The sequence below is a fragment of the Mustela nivalis genome, assembly GCF_964662115.1.
Source record: "Mustela nivalis genome assembly, chromosome: 15".
Lineage (NCBI taxonomy): Eukaryota > Metazoa > Chordata > Mammalia > Carnivora > Mustelidae > Mustela > Mustela nivalis.
In genome coordinates, this window is record NC_139034.1 from 28,097,683 (window position 1) to 28,118,179 (window position 20,497).

Below are 20,497 nucleotides of genomic sequence, written 5' to 3' on the forward strand. Positions count from 1 at the left end.
CTATATGGACCAAACATGGAGGAGGAGGAAGAGGAGTATCTACTGGTAAATGAGGGTATGTTTCCATAAAATAGTGAAATAGATACTGTGAAGCAAAAGTATCAGGTGTCCAAGACTTCATCCTTTCGAGTGTGCCCTCTATTACACTATGGCCTTGACCTGTCAGTATAGTGAGTAGGGAGTGTGTAATTCAGTACTTGATCTGGTAGCCCAGCATGTATAACTTTGGAGATGTTCAGATCAAGGGCAGATCTACTGTGCTCTTGACCTGTCTCAATAGCTTATGAGTGCTTTTCCTCACTTAGAGCCTCATATCTCCAGCTTTGGAACATCAGCCATTCCAAGGTCATGGCAAAGTAAAATGTTGTCCATGGCTGGGACAGACAACCCTTAGTCCGGGGCTCTCTAAAAGATAGGAGGAAACTCAGACAATGATTGAAGCAACATGTACCATCCCAGAAGCCCATGGTTCTCTGGCCCTTTCTCTCATATTCCCTAAAGTTCAGTTGGTCTCATAGGTCTCAAAGTCAGCCTGGGATGTAGAACAGTGGGGCCTCAGGTCAGGCTGCGTCTAGTGATTTCAATTGTGCTGTTGGCTGGAATTCCATCTGTCAAGAAGGTTTTGCAGTCAGCCATTTGATAGTGGAAGAGTTAGCCCATGAAACTGGATTTCCTGCTTATCTGGAAAGAGGAACACCCCAGGAGATCTGACATGCTCTGTGAAAATTAGGGGTTAGTTTTTGCTGGTTAGTCTCTGCTAAACCTAGTGTATTTCAATATTCGAGGATTAAAACATACACACACACACACTCAAAGAAGGATTTTTCTATTTTTTTTCTCATGAACTTAAGTAACTTCATCAAGAGAATCTAATCAACTTCAAACTATTTACTTCCCTCCAAAGTAATTTCCTGTCAATGCACAGACATGCATTTTTACTTAGTTATAATTAGTGTGAACATACTCATTTTTATTTAAGAAAGGTTTTCTTTACCTTGGCATTCAGATTTGTTTTCATAGGCGAAGAAAACACTGGGAACTAGAAAGAACCTTCACTGGAGAGTTGGGAGGATTATATGGGGTCATGTTATCCTAGAGTTGAAGAAACCTTAAAGGACCCCGAATTCCACCCCATATCTCTGATGACCGCCCTTTAGACTAACAGACTCACTGGGGCAGCTTTCCCACACAAAGCCCTCTCCAGTTCTCACTCCACCACACTGAGGGGGGCTGTGGTGGGGGACACTCTCTTCTAAAGGAAGGAGGAAATCCCACCCTCCAGGTGGGGAGGGTCCAGTGTCTGTCATGTTCCTGCACCCTTGTTACCTGCCTCATTTGTGTGATGGAGTTATGTTCAATGAATGGTTTCCCATTAAGGAAGAAAGCCGCCACCAGGCTACTCTGTAACACTCCTCCATACCATTCTCCTCAACTGTGTGCTGCTTTTTAAAAATATATATAAAATGTAATCACACACCAATAGTTTCCAGTCTATCAAAGCGTAAATTTCCCAGTCTTCTCTCCTGAGTCAAGAAAGCAGCGAAGTTAGGTTTAATTAAAAGCAGCAACTATTTGTACAGCTGTCCCTGGGTTCATGGCTCCTAAAAGGATTTAGCTTCAAACTCCCGCTGCCCATGTCCTTGGGGAGTTTCACACAAAGCCATTTGGGCTCCTCCTCTGGGCAATGCCAAACCCTCACTTCCCCAGTCACCTTGGCAGGGAGCCGAAGTGTGTCCTACCCTAGCTGTGCCCTGATGCCTCCTTAGCCATCAGAGTCCCTGAGTGTCTGTGGCATGAGCAAAGCAGAGAAGAGTAGAATGTCCATATACACAAGTTACACAAGTTTGGGGGACAGGGGGCCTTGAAGGTTACTCCAAGAAGTTCCTGAAAATTCTCCCAGGATTGGGAAAGGGGTGGGGGAGGGGATGGGGACACGGTCTACCTTTTGTGAGCTTTCTCTGGCTCTTGGCACCCTTGCTTAGGGTGGTTCTCTTACCTGCCACCCTCAGTACCCAGGGCATGAATGGTCACTGACAGGCATCCTTCAAAGCAGATGGAGGCGGGGTATCCCTGCGGACGGATGCATCTGCACCAAGCCGCACGTTTTCCCATCGAAGTCCTGGAGAAGAGAAAGAACCCGCGCTCAGCATTTGGGGGATTTTCGAGCGCACAAGGAGCCCAGCCTCAGGCAGTCTTGGGTCCCGACGCGCCCTTTCGTACTAAGAATTCAGGGGCCAGCGCAGGCCATCTCCTGCGGGCCTGGGGCGGGGCCAGCCCCACCCTCGAAAGGCAAGAATGCCGAGAAATGTGACCTTGGCGACCCCCAAAGCCCCCGCCTCTCTCACTCACTGCTGCACCTGCCCGCCAGGCGCGCCGAACCGCAGGCAGAGGCGATGGCTAGCCCGGCGCCCTTAGTGGCCTCTATCAGCCACCAAATGGTGGCTCTGCAGACTCTGCAGCTGCTGCAGCAGGAGTGGGGCTGGGGGGACGGTCCGGGCGACCCGGGGAACCCGCAGGATCCAGACCACGTGTCCGCCGCCCCAGGGCATCGCACAGGCCCGCGGCTGGCCCGGGCGGGGCCTGGGCGCCAAGAGGGGGGCGGGGCGCAGGGGGTCAGGAATGGCGGGTCTGGGGCTCGGGCAAGTTCCCCAGAAGTGGAAGTGGTGCGAGGCGCCGAGGGGGGCGCGGAGCTGCTGCCCTTCCCCAGGGGTCGGGTGCCCTGCACCCTGGCCCAGATGGCGATGCGCAGTGCGCTGGCCCGCGTGGTGGACTCGACCTCGGAGCTGGTCAGCGTGGAGCAGACGCTGCTGGGCCCCCTCCAGCAGGAGCGGTCCTTCCTCATCCATCTGAAGGTGAGTCTGGCCTCCAGCACCCCGCTCCAGCGCAGGATCCCGCCACAGGGCGGGGCTGCGGGGCCGGAATGAAGGGATGAAGCCGGGAGGGGCCACCCGTTGCAAAGCGGGGCCATCCATAGGGATTCCGCCTCTGTGAGAGGGAAGGGGGGAGGTGACACCCCTGGGACTTGAGTCCAGGAACTGAGGGGCCCACCTGGGGCCCACCTGGCTGTGGAACTGAAACGCAGGGAGGCCTTGCCAAAAACCTTCCTTCGGAACTCCTTTCTCTCTCTCTCACATAAATCAGCCTCCTGCTCCAGCCCAAGGCCCTTTCCACATGTGCAGCTTCTAGGGGTGGAAGACAGCTGCCCCTGCTTTCCCCTTCCAAGTTAATAACCCTTACTCCAGAGCCTTAAATGCATGTATTAAGTCCCCTCTGCCTTTTGTGTGAAAAAAATCACCTAAATTTATTTCAAGTTCCTTCACACTTAAGAATCAAACTTTTTTTTGCAGAAACCCAATTCCCCACAGAGTTCAGAGGCCTTTACGGAGTCAACCTAAATTGTCATAAAAGTGGGGTGAGAGCCGGGTGCAGCCCGGGTGTTGAAGCGTGAATACTAATGCTAAACTCCTGCTAAGTCGAGCAGCTTGTGTTTGTAGGGCACGTTTCCTCTCATGGTACCAAACTATGTTCCTCAGCCTAGCCAGGGAGCAGAACAGCTGCCTCCCCGGCCAGGTGGGACTAGGGAAATCTGCAGATCTTGGGATCCAGTGTCTGCCTTGTCATTAACTAACCTAATTGGTTTACGGTCACAATGTCTTTGGGATCTTCTGGCTTTCCAATTTTGCTTCCTACCTTCCCCTTGGGAGGCCAGCAGAAGGAAATGGGTGGGAGTGATGAAGAAAACTTAGGGGGGTTCCCCAGAGTTGCTATTCTTGCTCTTTAAGTCAAGGTTTGGAAAAAAAACTGCTGTGTTTTTAGGTTACTAGACACTGTAAAAGGTTGATCTGAAATTAAATATGATCAAGCAAATGATACAGCCAAATAAGTATTGTTACTCTAATACAATGGCTTCTCAATCACCTGATACTGACATTTTGGGCTGGATAATTGTGGGGCTGTCCTGTGTTATAGGATGTTTAGCAACATCCTTGGCCTCAACCCGGGAGATGCCAGAAACCTTACTCCCCCCCCCCCGCCCCCAACAAACTGATACAACCCAATATTCCCAAATGTGTGTTGGGGGAGGGGAAATAAGATTGCCTCCAAATGCAAAGCACTTCCCCACTTACATTAGGAAGTTAAAAACTGAAGCTGCATTTCACTAATGCTTGTGTGTAGAATGACCTTTTTTTGTACCATGAAGAAATAAAAAATCCTACCAAATGAACTATGATGCACCATCTATTGTAAGATCACATCAGAGATTTTGGAAAAGTGAAAAAGTGTGCATCTTAGAATTGCTGAAATAGGAAGGGTTGTCTGATGTTGGGGCATATACAGGGCACATGTAGGTTGGCAGAAGGAGAGACTGAGTGATCGGCTTTACCTTAGGTGATCTCAGTAGGCTTCTTGGAGGAAATAATCTTAAAAAAAAAATGAATATTTGCCCCACAGGCATAAAAGGGAAAAATCACTTCAGGGGAGCTGTGTGATCTAAGGCCCAGAAGAAATGAAAAAACTTGGGCTTTGGGGGAACTAAAATTAATTCATTATGGCAGAAACTTTAACAGGATGATGGACAGGTAAGTGGGGTCTGATGGCAAGAAAGGTCTGTGTGTCATGCAGAGGGCCTTGAATTTTCTTGCAGGCAAAGGTAACCCTTGAAATGACTGAGGCGTGGACGTGACCCTAGATAAGTTACAGCAGGTGAGGATGCAGTCTGGGGATCAGCTTGGAGACCACTGTCCGAGGGCCCAGCCCAGCTCAAGTGCACTGGGGCTCTCTGCTCTGGCCTATAAACTATGCCACTCGAGCTTCATGCCACCGTCCCTTCTACTTGGTCATTCTTCTGATGCTTCCTACTTGACTTTTTGTCCTCAACATTTTCCACCCTTCTCAAGCGTTCTTTATCCAAACCTCAACTGGTCATTCCTCTTCTGAGAAAATAGAGGCCATCAGACACAAATATCTTCCTCTCTACCTAAAAAAATCTCACTTCTACTCATCTTCTTTCTTGTCTCTAATAGAGAAATGCTGTTTGGTCCCCTCAACCCCCAACCCAAAGTAGCCATCCTATTGGAGTCTGCTGGTCACCTGCAGTAATGGGTTCTGAGGGCTCCTGAGAACAGCCTGTGTTTTCAGAAGGGAGAGGTTTCTTTAGATGATTTGTCTCCTGGCCAACATCTCAGAATTTTGCTTGGTTTTTAGTTTGGAGAAAAAAGTAGTATCTTTGGTTGTAAAGGAGTGATTACAAAGAACTTAGACTTAAGGACACAGTTGTCTGTCTTTTCAGGGGGCTGGTTATGCTGACCTGGCTTCATTATTACTAGTGTTAAATTGACTTTTGCATATGCTACAAAGTGTACCACCATAAGTCTAGTGACCATCCACCAGCATACCGTTGATTACCTTCACCCATTTCAGCCATGCCTCAACCCCTTTCTCCTCTGGGAACCACTAGTCTGTTCTCCATATCTATGACTTTGTCTTTGTTTTATTTTATGTGTTCATTTGTTCATTTGTTTCACGTATGAGTGAAATCATTTAGTGTTTGCCCTCCTCTGTCTGACTAACTTAGCATAGTACCCTTAAGGTCCATCCATGCTGTTGCAAATGGCAAGAATTTATTCTTTATTTATGGCTAAGTAATATTCCATTGTGTGTGTGTGTATCTATCTATCTCACCTCTTTTTCCCTTTATCTATCGCTGGACATTTAGGTTGCTTCCATATCTTGGCTATTGTACATAATGTTGCAATAAACACAGGGGTGCATATATCTTTTCAAATTAGTGTTTTCAAATTTTTTGGATAAATACACAGAAGTGGAATAGCTAAGTCATGCAGTAGTTCTGTTCTTAATTTTTTGAGGAATCCCATACTGTTTTCCATAGTGTCTGTACTGATTTACAATCCCACTCACAGTGCCCAAGGGTTCCTTTTTTCCACACTCTGACCAACACTTGTTCTTTCTTTTCTCTTTGATAGCAGCAATTATAACAGGCGTTAGGAGGGGTCTCATTGTGGTTTTGACTTGCATTTCTCTAGTAATTAGTGATGTTGAGCATCTTTTCATGTGCCTGTTGGCCATCTGTATGTTTTCTTTGAAGAAATGTCTGTTCACATGCTCTGCACATTTTTTAACCAGTAGTTTATTTTTTATGTCTTTGAGTTGTAGGAGTTCTTTTTATGTATTTGGATATTAACCCCTTGTCAGATATTCAGTTACAAATATCTTTTCCCGTTCAATAGGTTGCTGATTCATTCTGGTGATGGTTTCTGGTGCCCTGCAGAATCTCATTAGTTTGATGTAGTCATGTTTGTTTATTTTGCTTTTCTTTCCATTGCCTTTAGAGTCAGATCTGCAAAGATGTTCCTAAGACTGATGTTGAGGAATTTACTGCCTATGTTCTTTTTCCCCTTAGGAATTTTATGGTTTTAGGTCTTATATTCAAGTCCTTAATACAATTTGAGTTAATTTTTATGTGTAGTGTAAGATAGTGGTCCAGTTTCATTCTTTTGCTGGTGGCTGATAAGTATTCTCATTATCGTTTATTGAAGAGACTGTCCTTTCTCCATTGTATATCCTTGGCTCCTTTGTCATAGATTAATTGTCTATATCTGTGTAGATTTACTTCTGGGCTCTTAATTCTGTTCCAATCTGGTTTGTGTGTCTGTTTTTGTATCAGTATCATCCTGCTTGGGTTACTGTAGCTTTGTAGTATATCTTGAAAGCAGGGAGCATCGTACTTTCAGCTTTGTTATTTTCAATGTTGCTTTGGCTATTTGGGGTCCTTTGTAGTTCCACACACATACTTCTTTGAAGTATGCCATTGGAATTTTGATAGGTATTGCACAGAACCTATAGATTGCTTTGAGTAGTGTGGATATTTCAACAATATTAAAAATATATATTAATTCTTTCAATCCAAAAACAAGGATTTGTCATTTATTTTGCCATTTATGTGTGTCTTCTCCAATTTTTTTCTTGTTTTCTTTATTTTTAAATTAAGAACATGTGGATTGATTTTATACACAGAAGGATTTCGGGAGGAGTTGTGCTAATGGAAATAACACCTGTGTATTACTTGGAAGTGTGTGGAAACATCCCTCTAACATCAGTTCCCTCCCACAGTGTTAGTTGCCACAGAGAGGAGGGGGACTCACTTGAACTAAAGCCCTCTGCCCAAATGAAAGGCATTAGGACCCAAAGTAAAGACAGTGCAGGACAGCTCAGTGATCTGGTCCTGTGAAGCCTTTCAAACCTACTATGCCACTTGCTGCTGTAGGCCCTTGGGAAAATTATTCAGCCTTCCTGTGCCTCAGTCTCCTTTCCTTAAAGTGGAGATAGAGGTATCTAACCTTATAGGGTTATTAGGATAATGCACATGAAGACTTAGCTAGTGGCTGCCCATACAAACTCTCAATACCTTTGAAATTTATCATTATTATTATTATAATTATTAACAAGTTTATGTCTCATGTTCTCATTGACTATTATTATTGTGAGTTCCAGCCTTGATATTGATGGATCTAGCCCATGGACTCTATTTACTTTTCTGAGTCTGTTGACAAAGGCAGAGTTAGGATGACCCAAGGAGATTTCCAAGAAGTCTCCACTATCCAGAGGTCAGCTTTAGCCCATACCTGATGACTGACTTAGAGATGCTACCACTGAATGACTTGCTGATCGAGCCACTGAGGCTTAAGCAAGTGAAATTTTCAGGCATGGAGGCAGAGAAACTCTCAGCACAATACTGATGGACATTTTTATAGTATTTTACTCTTTTTTGAAGAAACCGACACTTAATATTCTTTTTGAATATTTAGAGATTATCATACATTCAAAACATGCATGAAGTGAGCTTTTTTATAGTGGATAAAAAAATACTTCATAATCGTGAGTCTTGTTAAATTTGTTGGAGAGGCTAGAGTTAACCTGCTAGACAAACATTTATTATAGAAGGAGACTGAGACTCAGAGGAATTTAGGATTTTGCTAAAGATCTCACAGCTGGGAAGTGATGGCCCATGGCTCAAACATGGTTTTGCCTTTTTTTCTTTTTTTTTCTGTCATATCACAGTGCTGGATTAGAGAGGTGAGATGAACATCATGCAGAAATAAAGTCCATAAGTGTGTACAGTTGGTTGGATATGCTGTGCACTGCACACTGCTTGGGGTGCAAGAATCACCTTGTAGACTGGATATCTTGGTCAGCTTGGGCTGCTATGACAGCATGCCATAGACCAGGTGGCTTAAGCCCCAAACATTTATTTTCTCATTGTTCTGAAGGCTGGAAAGCTGAAGATCAAAAATTTGGTTTCTGGTAAGGTCTTTCTTCCTGGCTCGCAGACTGCCGCCTTCCCACTATGTCTTGAATGGCTTTTTCCTCTGTACCTGGTTAGAGAGAGGGAGAGATATTGGATATATCTCTCTCTTCTTACAAGGACACCAATCCTACTGGAGTAGGTCCCACCCTTATGACCTCATACAACCTTAATTACCTCCCTAAAGGTCCTTTTTCCAATACAGTCATACTGGGTTATGTTTCAACACACAGATTTTTTTTTTTGTGGGGGTGGGGGGACACAATTTAATCCATTATATGGGTGATTTGTGTGTCTCTTTATATGAGGGCCACTTTACATAGTGACCCAAAGCACCAGGTGAATGTAGGAAATCATTATCCAACTAGTAATAACTATCAAGAATGCCTTAGACACTCACCACTCAAAGGGAGCATAGAAACATGCAGAGGACCAGACAGAAGCCAGTCCAGGATTTTAAGAACTGCTGAAAATGACCAACTCACACAGACACCATTAACCAAGCCAATTATGAAGTCACTCTGATTTTTTCTGTCTTCCTTTGAGAGTCAAAAACATTTATAGTTTCCAAGAGTTCTGCTCTGGTGCAAGTTTCATGGAAACTATGGCTGATGCCAACTTTCAGAGGCAGGAGAACTTTCCTGCTATTATAGATTAAACTTGCCTGTGAGTTCACCCATTTCAATTAGCTGATCTGGTGCCAGTTATTCTATCACGTTCCGTGGTCCTTGCTGGTTTTCTCATTCTACATACCAAGCGTGGTGGTTATAAAATCACTGGCTTTGGCTTCATGGTCACTGCTAACGCTCTTTGCAAATTGCAAGTGTGAACATTGGGTCACTCAGAGGAAGACGTTGGTGATGAGTGCTTTTTTCCCCATTAACGTGAGTGTGAAGCCAGTTTCTGCAAATTTGGGAATTGTGTCTTTAAAAATTACTTACAAACTATTGAAGGAATAAATGCTCAGAGTTACATGATTATAGCATAGACAGGGAATTGCTCTTCATTTGGGATAAAATCGTGGTGTTCTGGGACAAAAAGGCCCAGTGACTACTCTTTTAATAGCTTCATTACAGCTTTGTCCTTGCTCATAACGTGAGTGATAGGAAAATCAGGACATGTACAATTGCCAAAATGAGAATTTTGGGAAAGATATCTCAGGAAGGCCCTAAAACAAACCTGCTATGTTTAACATCTTGATGGAAATGCTGCCGTGCTTTGTTCTATAATTTTAGGGTTTGCCTTGTCTGCATACCTGAATCAAGAACTTGTATCCATCACAAAGCTCTTAGTAACTGGACTTTTCTAATGAAAATGGTACCAGACCCAAAGCAAATGCATAAGGAATCTTAGTTCCTTGTGAGCGTTTGCACTGGGTACACCACAAGTAAAAATGTTTAATTTCCTGTGGACGATAGACTTTTTATGGTGACTGGCAGATACTTTGGTTCTTCATTGAGTGTTTTATTAACACACAGTTACATATCTATTTGAGATTGACTGTGGGTTCAGGCCACTGGGGGCTCCTCTGGGCCCTATGAATTTGTAGTTCAAAGCCAGATGCTGATGAACCAAGGGGACAATTTGTGTAGTATGCTACTTCTGCTAGCATGGTTTTCACACCATCCCTCTAAATAGAGAAATGGCTTTCCAATTTTATGGACATATCCAGTATGGGGGTGGGTGATGGGTCTGGGAAACGAATCTGTTCTCCTTCGTATGTCCCAGCACTTGGCACCTTTAGTGGAGAGTGGTCTGCTGAAGTTCATTAAGGTCAGGAGGCCCCCACCACAAAAGCTGGGGAAAGACCTTTCTTCAGTGCTCTCCATAGGGGACATTGGGCATTCAGGGCAAACTAGAAAGGAAAATGTGAGAAGAAACAAGTTTGTGGAAGCCATTGCAAGAGACTATAGCTTGAGATGTGACTGTCTTGAAAAGAACCAACTCATTTTAAAGACAGTGGTGAAGGGGATATGAGCTAATTTATAGTTTATATAGATGGAGAAGTGATTTTGAAGGTGATGAGGAAGGAAAAAAACTAAAAATCTTCCTTGTGGATTCGTTAAAAGTTATCTGCATAAAGTCATATTGTATTTTTTACTTTATTATCCGCTGGTGTTGGTTTCAGAAAATAGGCTTTGAAACTGACTGTCAAAGCCAGATTCTTTTTGCCTTCAAGACTTCAGTTTTGATGGGAGTGTTTATTTTCAGTACAAAGCTAAAAAAAGCCTTAGCTTTTCTTCCCTTTTGGACTTTGCAGGTGCATTTGCAGTCACTCAAGGATTCCAGATGTGTGCATTCCTAATAAACACAAAGCATAATGCAGAAAAGTGCAAGTGTGGCAGTTTTTCTAAGAGACCTCCCGTATGCTGGGCAGGAGAGAACAGAGTGGAGGAAGAGAGAGCTCCAGCTAGGGGGGTCGCTGATTAGCTAGGAATTGGCTTGACATGGGAGGTAGAAGTTTCCATGCCTTGAATATCTTCCAGACAGCCAAACCCTCTCAATTATGTTGCAGCGAAGTGGGATGGGCCAACAGACCAATCTCAATTTGGATGTGACCAATGCCAACTGGAGCTTTGTTAACACTCAGTTAACCTTAAGAAAAATAGTGTGAATATAGGGCCAAAAAAGAAACATTCATTTGTAGACATTTTTGTTCCATCTCAAAGCTAGTTTGGTGCCTCCCTGCTCGCCTGCATGGTATCCCCGCTTATCCCACAAGGACATCTGAGGCTCCGTAATTTCAGTTCCCCAGTCTGTCTCCCACTGTGGGTAGCAGGCTCTGCTCTCCACGTCATCATAGTACCCAGCCCGGTTTCTAATTTGGGGTGGGTCTTGATGAACATTTGAGTTTGGGAAGAGAGGATTCTTTAGGATTCACTAGCACCCTTGCTGGATTGTAGGGTAGCACTATTTTTAACTTTTTGAGGAAAATCCATACTGTTTTCCAGAGTGGCAGTACCAGCTTGCATTCCCAACCCTATCTTGTTAACATCTCTTGTTTCCTGTTGTTGTTCCTTTTAGCCGTAATGACAGGCATAAGGTGATACCTCATTGTAGTTTTGATTTGCATTTCCCTGAAGCCAAATGATGTTGAGCATTTTTCATGTGTATGTTAGCCATCTGTATGTCTCTCCATGTCTTCTGCCCATTTCTTACCTGGATTTTTTGGTTTTGGGGTGTTGAGTTTGATAAATTCTTTATAGATTTTGGATATTAACTCTTTATCAAATAAGCCATTTGCAAATGTCTTCTCCCATTCTGAAGGTTGCCTTTTAGTTTAGGGGGAAAAGAGCAATTTTTTCTTTATTTTAGAAAAATAATAAATAAATAAATAAATAATAAAAAAAGGTACCCCTCATTTGCTGTGTGACTTCGGTACGTTGATTTATCTCTCTCAGTCACATTTCTTCATCAGTCATTCATGGATGGTTGTGAATCTTGAGTGACCCTAGGTAGATCAGAAGCCTGGTCTTGGATCCTGCACCTAGCAGGTTGGGCCAGATCAGTGTTTTTTAAAATGCTGGCTTGCCATGTGCTCTCCATGTTTGGAAGTGCCCAGGGACTTCATTGTGGCACTCAAGGCTCCCACATTAGTTTGTGTGCTGGTTTCCAGCACAAAGCTCTGTTATTTTCAGTCTGGACTTCTTCCAGTCCCAGCCCCTACTTGACTTCAGGCCTTTGCTGTGTTATTTGTTCCCTAATTGTGAGGGCCATCTCTTCCCTGAAAGGCAAAGACTGCATTCCCTGGCGCCAGCTGTCTTGGAACATCTGTACAGCTTTCCTGGATGCCTCATCCTAACCCCCATCCCCTTCTGCAAAGGCCGACAGCATTCTGATGCTCTTGACCACTTTTTTTTTTTAATTGGGGTTAAAAAAAGGGCATAACCCAAATTTGACTATTTTTAGTGTATAGTTTAGCAGTATCAAGAACATTCAGATTATTGTGCAACCAATCTCCATAATTTTTTCATCTTGTAAATCTGAAACTCTGTACATATTAAACAACAAATCCCCATTACACTTCTCCTCACCTCTGGCAGCCACCATTCTTCTGTTTCTGTGTGAGTTTGACGACTCTAAATATCGCATGTAAGTGGAATCATACGGCATTTATCTTTCTGTGTCTGGGTTATTTCCGAGAGCGTAATGTTCTCAAGGTTCTTTCATGTTGGAGCACGTCTCAGGATTTCCTCCCTCTTTAAGGCTAAATAGTATTTCATTCTATGTATATACCATCGTTTGTTCATTCATTCATTTGTCAGGGGACCCCTGAGCTGCTCTCACCTCTTGGCTACTGTGTATAGTGCTGCTGTGAACATGAGTGTGCAAATATCTCTTTGAAATCCTGATTTGAATCCTTTTGAATATGTATTCTGGAAGTGGAGTTGCTGGATCACATGGTAATTGCATTTTTAATTTTTTTGAGGAGTCTTTATGCTGTTTTCCGTAGTGGCTGCATGATTTTAGATTCCCACTGGCAGCACACGAGGGCCCAGTTTCTCCACATCTTCACTAACACTGGTGATTTTCAGGATTTTTTCAACAGTAGTCATTCTAATGGACATGACGTGTGCTCAAGCACTCTTCTTTGTGCCTTAATCTTATTCTGTGTGACCTCTCTACTACTGAACAGCTTAGATAGTTTCATCTCACCAATTAGGTTCTTAGCTTCTATAGAGCATTTTGTTCTGTAATTTTCTGTCCTTCCTTCCTCCTCTCTCCTTGTTGCCGACCTCCCATCTAGAGGAGTACTTTATGCACAACCTTAGATGAATGGAGTGCCTTATAAATTCAGGGTTTGCATGACCATGAGCTTATTTGACCTTCAAAATCTCTCTGTGTGGTAGCTATTTGTTTCTACCTTATACATTAGAGAACTGAATTTTCCAGACATTAAAAAAAATGTCTTGTCCACAGGTGGCCTGTCAAAGGGACAGAACCAGGGCTCTGATGGCAAGTCCAGTGCTCATGAAGGGAAAATCCCAGCATTCCAGGGGTCTTTGCAGGTGCCTGGAGGGCTGCCATCCTAACTAACATCTAGAAAATCCTTTTTGCTGTATAGAATAACATGCTCACAGCTTTTGGAGATTAGGACATGGGCATCTTTAGGAGGCCATTATTCTGTCTACTACAGGGCAGATTCCAGCTAAGAATTAAGGGGAAAAAAATGTTCTTGAAATTAGAGCTAAGGGTTGCCTCCTAAGCACATGGGTTTCTCCTGTGTGGCAAACAGTGTGACACCAGGTGTGCTCCAGAAAGGATTCACACGTCAGAAAGGGCTTTGTATGAGCCTTCTACAGTGCTTGGATTATGAGTCTATAAATGTCTGGTCTTCTGTAGGGTTGGGTCTTTGTGTTTTTACCATAGCCCCCATCCCCTTTCACTAGACATTTAGATATATGCTCTTGTGTCTCAATGCTCCTACTAGGTTATCAGCTTTTTTTTTTTTTAAAGATTTTATTTATTTATTCGACAGAGAGAGATCACAAGTAGGCAGAGAGGAAGGCAGAGAGAGAGGAGGACCCTGAGATCATGACCTGAGCCGAAGGCAGCGGCTTAACCCACTGAGCCACCCAGGCGCCCTAGGTTATCAGCTTTTTATAGACTAGGTACCCATGTCTTACTGCTTTTTACCCAGTGTGTTCAATCATGTAGTGGAGACTTCACATGTTTGAAACAAATGTATTTGTTTCATTAACTGAGTCTGAGGCCATTACCCCAGTAGATGAGTTGAGTCACTATAAAATGTAAATGCCGCCTATCAGTTTGAAGCACTGTAACAACCAACACATTTCATATCCACAGTCTGAAATTATACAAGGCTTTAGACGTTCCAAAACCTGTCTTTAGATTGCTCAGTCAGAGCGTTCTAATGCTGGCAACGTACTCAAAACCCTGTGAAGGGTATGACATCATTTCTGAAAGCATCTGGGACTTGCTAAATAAAAGCTGCTGGGTGGATGTGTCCTGTCATTGAATGGAAAGCAGCAAATATGAAATCATCATGAGCATCGATCATGGGGTTTTCTACTGAAAGTCCATGAGCCATTCAATATGCCACTGTCTCAATGCTGTGATTTTTGGCCCCCACCTATACAACAGAATCAGTAGAGGTTTGGCTGGAGGCCATGATCACTGGATCCACAGTTAGCCTTCAGACCCCAGGAAGAGAAGCAACCACCTGTTTTATTTTTCCATCCCCAGGCTTAAGAGTCCCATGGAAAGCCTGTGCCTATTAATTTGTTTTCTTTGACTGTTAATATAGTTGAGAAAGGATTAAAAAACTGTACTAAAAGGGTAAAATAAAGAGACTTTGCAAAGCTTGCCAGAGATCTGAAGTTTACCCAGGGCCTCAGGGACCAGTGCAGCCCAGCAGTGGAATTTTATTATATGTATACTTTCCCCAAATGATGCCTTCTTTGATTCTTTACAGTAAACGTGAAATTGACTTCAGATTTTAGGCCCACAAACATATTTTTAAGGCATTTTAATCTTATTTGGGTGATGAATGCCTTTGCAGACTGGCTAATAGGCACACGTCAGCACACATTTCAGTGGTTCCTTCAATTTTGAATTTCCCTTTGCATGTTGTCTTTGATCCTTCCACTTTGTACTTAGAGTTGGATTATTTCTGTAAAGCAAGCAGACAATTTCTCTTGATGTGGATCTGGCGTAGTAGTCCAGAAGGCATTACTCCATCTCAACTTTCCCATTCCCAAGCAATATGCAGGAACATAGGTTACTCCATGAACTATGGGACGGATTATCTACGTAACCCCTTGATACCTTCTGAGCAGAAATGAGCAAAATGCAAAGGCGGGGAAGCAAGAATGCTTTAAATAGGAAGAAAAAAACAAGAAGCATGGTAGGCTGTGAATGCTTGAGTAAAGGAACTGTGGCTTGTTGTGTTGATCTTTCTGTCCCAGCCCCTCACTCACACTGGAGTCCGGCTGCCATTGTTGGCCAAACTCAACAGATGAATGTTTGTTCTGTTTCCCAGAAGATGTTCTCTAATAAACACTTTGCCAGAAACCCAGGTCCTTCTCACCCAAGTGACAGAGTTTTTGTTAGGGAGAAGAATAGCTTCTCTTTCCACATAGAAGTAAGAAGAAAACCCTAGTTCCAAACTTCAGTTCAGCTTTTAGTTCTTTCTTTCATTTTCTTTTGGATTATCTGTTTTTTTTCTTTTCCTAAGTTCTTGAGTTGAATTCTTAGCTCATATTTTTCAGTGATTATTCTTTACTTTTATGGCATTCTCAATGCAGGTGTATCCCACAAATTTGTGATATACTATTTTCCATAATTGTTCAGTATAAAGTATTTTAAAATTTCAATTATTTTTTCACTGATCCATGAATTATTTGGAAGTAGATTTTTAAGTCATGTATGTATTGGGAAAGTTATGTTATTGATTTCTCATTTATTTGCATTATTATTTATATGATATAGACTTCTAGATATTCATTGAGAATTTGCTTTTAGCGTATTACAATAGAGTCAGCTTTCATAAACATTCCATATATCTTTGGGAAAATTTGTATTTGCTTATCTTTATTGGACCAAGCTTGTGATTAGTGTTTTAGTCTTTTCTCTCCAAGTTGATCATTTTGTTGTTTGATTTTTTTCAGTGTCTGAGTAAGCTGGGTAGAAATCAGCTTTAATGTTTGTGGATTGAATGTAAATTAAGATAATCATATTAGGCACACACGAAGTACAGAACTGTTATCCTTCTTGAGGAATAGGTCCTTTTATTAACTGTAGTTTATTTTATCCCTAATAATGATTTTCCTGGCTTTGTTTCAACTCTTCTTTGCTGTGTATATATTTTAGCATCCATTTACTTTAAGTCTTTAGGCATTTTTAGTTTTGAATGTGTTCCTTGTAAATAATTTATCAATAGATTTTTAAAAATTCTAATCTGGTAACCACATATTTCAAAATGTGTCTGATTTAATGCTTTCTATTCAGCTTGATTTATGTTTGTATATTTCTTCCTTTTTACCTTCTAAAAACAGAATCAATTAAGTTTTCATTTTCCTTTTATCTGCTGATTTTGAAGTTTTACATATTACTTCTATCCTTTAATGATAAGCCTTACATTTCTCACATGCATACTTAATATATCTGAAATTTATCAGCTTCATCACCTTTCTGAATATGTATAATGCCTTAGAATGCCAGTCCCTCCTACATGTTACTACTATTCAGGATTTTGGAACCATCTTGTTTTTGTAAGTCCCAAGTTAATGGTTATAATTTTGGTTTTGAACATCAGTTCTTGAACATCATATTTTTAAGTTTGTTTGTTCACTGTGGCTTCTTGCATCTCATTCTTTCCTTTTGAAATGAATGTCCCCTATCTGAATTATATCTCTAGGAAAATATGACAGTGAAGGTAGTAACTACTATTGTCCTTTAAAAGGAAGGCATATTTATTTTACCCTGACATTTAAATAATAGTTTTATTGAATTAAAAAAAATTCTATGTTGACAATTATTTGAAATGTTATCCCATTCTTTTCTAGGTTTTGGTCCTTATAGCTTGGCTGTTGGCAGTCTGTCTTGTCATCCCTTGAAGGTCATCCATTCCACCCCTACCCCCTGCCCCCAGTTGCTTTTAAGAGTAGTTTTGCCTTAATAAGTTTAGATTTGAATCTCATTTCACTTATTCTGTTCAAGGCTGATTTTATATCCTGAATCTAGGTTCATGATCCTGGATTCATGTTTTGGATCAATTTTGAATAATTCTTATCCATTATTCTCTTTGACTATTGTCTCCCTTCTTCTCCCCCAACCTTCTCTTCTATCATCCATGTTATTTAACTTTCCATACATATTTCCCATGTCTGGCTTTTTATCTTGCATTCTGAGTAATTTTCTCATATTCATCATCTAGTTTACTATGCCTTATTTCGAATGTATTTATTCAGGTGTCTAAATTGTCTATTGAGTTTTTAATTTGTCACAATAGTTTCTAGAAATGGTATTTGGTTCTTTTCCAAGCCTGTTTTTACTTAAAGTGTTTCTGATTCCTTCTTTTATATTTTTAATCACTTTAAACATATTTTATAGTTTCTAGCTCAAATACTTGGAGTTTATACTGCCCTGTATTGGTATCTGCTATATCATGGTGGGTTATATTTTAAATTTCATATTCTGAGTTTGTCTTTGACAAAGTGTTATGGGAATACTACTGTGGGGCATGGTTGTAGACCTGTCCCCATGGAATAGGCTTTTATTTGCTTTTACCATGTGTCCATGGATATTTTAGCCCAGTTCCAATTTTTAAGCCACTTTCTTAGCATGAGTGTTCCCAGAACATGTATGTGGTACAGAGGGCAGCTCCCAGCTTTAGCTGTTGGGTAGCAAAGGTGAACAGTTACACATTCTTGGGGCAACTTTATCCTCCACCCCAAACCCAGCTCCAGATTAACTTTCTTTTTTTTGATGAATATTGGTGGGCAGCTAAAATATTCTACTTTTTCTTTATCTCTGTCCATTAGGGATTTTCATGGTTTTCTTGCAATGCCAGAAAGGATATTTGCTCTATTTTATTTAGACTTCAGTTTCCTCAAAGGGTTTTAGGGAAAATAAGTGTGCCATGTTATCAAAACCAGAAGTCTGTGGAGAGCATTTACATGTATTTAAAATAAATTATATATTCAACATTATCTCTGGTATGGAATAATTTTATTTGTTTGTTTATTGGAATAATTTTAGTGTACCATTTCTATACAATGGATTTTAGAATATGAAGCATTTGGGAAATAAAAATCTAGTTATTTCATTCTTTTAAACTACCTGGGAACTATTCTTTCTAAATTTGCATTGGAAAGTTCTTGACACTATGTTCATTATATACCATATCCTGTGTTGGAATTTTGAAGACTGTGAGTATGGAATAATAGGAACAGAGGCTATTTGTGTATTTTTCAAAGCTCTGTTATGAACAAATAACAGAAACTCAACTCCAAATGGCTGAAGTAAAAAGGCATATTCATTGATTCAGATAACAAAAAAATCCTGGGGCTTATTTTTCAAGTATAGCTGGATCAATATACTCAGATAATATAATTAGAATCGATTTCTTTTAATCCCTTGGTTCTGCTTTTTTTTTTCTTTTTTTTCTTTTTCCTCTACTGACTTCCTTCTCATGTGGGTTCTCCCCTTATGGTGGCAGGATGCTTTCCAAAAGCCCCAGTTAAAAAGAACTTCTCTTTCCCAGTCCAAAAGACATTCTAGAACTGTAGCTTATTGGTCTGTGTTAGGTCACCTGTCCATTCCTGACCAAGCCAAAATGATTGAAGGGTGGTCATCTCTAATTGGCTGATCCCTGGAGTTGTAGAGTGGGTGGAGTCAGCTTTGGCCAAATCACATAGGCTGAAGATGGAGGAGAGTAGTTCCCTCAGAGAAAAATTGAGGTCCTGTGATGGGAAGAGATGGGAATGGAAGTTGGGTGTGTAAAACTCAGCAAATGTCCCCATAACCTATCTAATTGCTTATGTTTGCTGTTTATTTCAGGATAGTGTTGAGTTTAGAAACATCTGCAGTCATTTGGCTCTACAAATTCAAGGACAACAGTTTGACAGAGATTTGAATGCTGCCCACCAGTGTTTGAAGACAATAGTCAAGAAGCTGATTCAGTCACTTGCTAATCTTCCTTCAGACGCCCACGTGGTAGCCTGTGCTTCTTTGAGACAGATCTTACAGAATCTCCCAGACATATGAAGGCCCAAGGCACCAGAATTAAAACCCAGCTGGTACTGCCAGGTGAACTGGGTAGCTTATGTTCTTAATTGAATCAGCAGACAATAGATGCTTTTACCCCAGTAAGGAGAGACTTGTTGACATATACAGAAGTCTGACCAATGGCATCTGTACCCTTTAGATAACAGCATGTTGGTGAAAATTTTTTAAGGCAGTAGTTTACATTTTTAAGTATGTTGACATATTTGCTTACTTTTTGATTGAAATATATTCTACTTTGTGGAACTGATTGGATTATATATGTATATATTTACTGATTCATATTAAGTATTAGTTTTGATCAAATGATACATTTATCTATACTTATATTAACGTAGGACTATGAGGTTTAATATGGTTATATAATATGGTTATTTATATATGGTTATATGATTAAAGCCTCATGATTCTTAAAATTATCTTGAATAAATAGGATATTTGATAATTTATATGTTTTCCGTACTAAGCACTTCATTTTATGTTATGAAAATGATCTTTAGATGTTGTAGGATCACATGTGTCAGTAATTATGAGTTCCAATCCTGGCATTAATAACTTACTGTTGGACAGGAAAATAGTTGCTTCTAAGCCTTGTGCTTTCATACACTGATTTGTAAATTTACAATGATAATGAGCTATGAAGTACCAAGGATATATGATATGTAAACACAAAGTACAGTATTATTAAAGTCTCATGTGGAAACATGTAGCTCTTCTTACTGTTTCTAAATATTCCAATTGAAGTAGGAAATTCCTGTGAAAAACAGGAGGGAGTGGATACACTGGCAGGTTTCCCTAAATATTTAGAGCTGGGGAAAGAAAGGCTAACTTTTTTTTTGCAACAATGATCTGAATATGCTTAGGAAAAACTAAATTTCCTGTTGTTTAATGATGACTGTATTGAAAACCAGCTTATACACACACACATATACACACACACTCCTTCTTTTGCCTGTAGTATCAAGTCTTGCCTCTCAATAGGGGCATTTATATCAGTATGCTCTTATCTTATAGAATTTCCTCCAATCTTTAAAAAACACTTCCCCCAGCAACCACTTTATTTCTCTCCTCCCCTATGAGCAAAACTCATGGAAATCCTCCCAATTAGTTGCCTACAATTCTTTTTTTTTTCTTTTCCAATTCCCTTCTGAACTTCCTTTAAATGAATTTTGTGCCCACACTCCACCAAAAATATTCTTGTCATGACTTCCGTTGACTGCTCACTGATGAGTTCATAGTAAATTCTCAATCCTCATCTTACTTGATTTATCAGCTGTTTTTGACATGGTTGACTACTCCTTCCTTGAATCATCTTATTTTGGTTTTCAGATCAGCAGACTTTCTTGGTTTTACCTCACTAACTCACTCACAGAGCTGTTTCTTATTTCCTCCACATTGCCCTGACTTCTTAATTTTAGAATTCTT

At 41.0% G+C, this 20,497-nt stretch overlaps 1 protein-coding gene and 1 long non-coding RNA gene across 3 annotated transcripts in view; one reads left to right on the top strand and one right to left on the bottom strand.

The window, feature by feature from the left end:
• LOC309848656 overlaps positions 1 to 2,844 on the bottom strand; it is a 26,012-nt gene extending 23,168 nt beyond the window's left edge. The window contains exons 1-2 of one of the 2 annotated variants that reach the window (XR_014303192.1): positions 2,777 to 2,844; positions 1,997 to 2,119 (exon numbers count right to left, since the gene is read on the bottom strand). This is a non-coding gene — a long non-coding RNA (uncharacterized lncRNA). Of the gene's footprint in view, positions 1 to 1,996; positions 2,120 to 2,349; positions 2,420 to 2,776 lie in introns of those variants that run through there. The other variant, XR_014303193.1, reaches the window with a different exon arrangement.
• Positions 2,128 to 19,763, top strand: DLEU7 (deleted in lymphocytic leukemia 7). Its single transcript, XM_082700550.1, has 2 exons — positions 2,128 to 2,852; positions 18,848 to 19,763. Exons 1-2 carry the CDS (start codon positions 2,394 to 2,396, stop codon positions 19,052 to 19,054), a joined length of 666 nt encoding a protein of 221 aa, XP_082556676.1. The 5' UTR covers positions 2,128 to 2,393; the 3' UTR covers positions 19,055 to 19,763.
• The last annotated feature ends 734 nt before the right edge of the window (positions 19,764 to 20,497 follow it).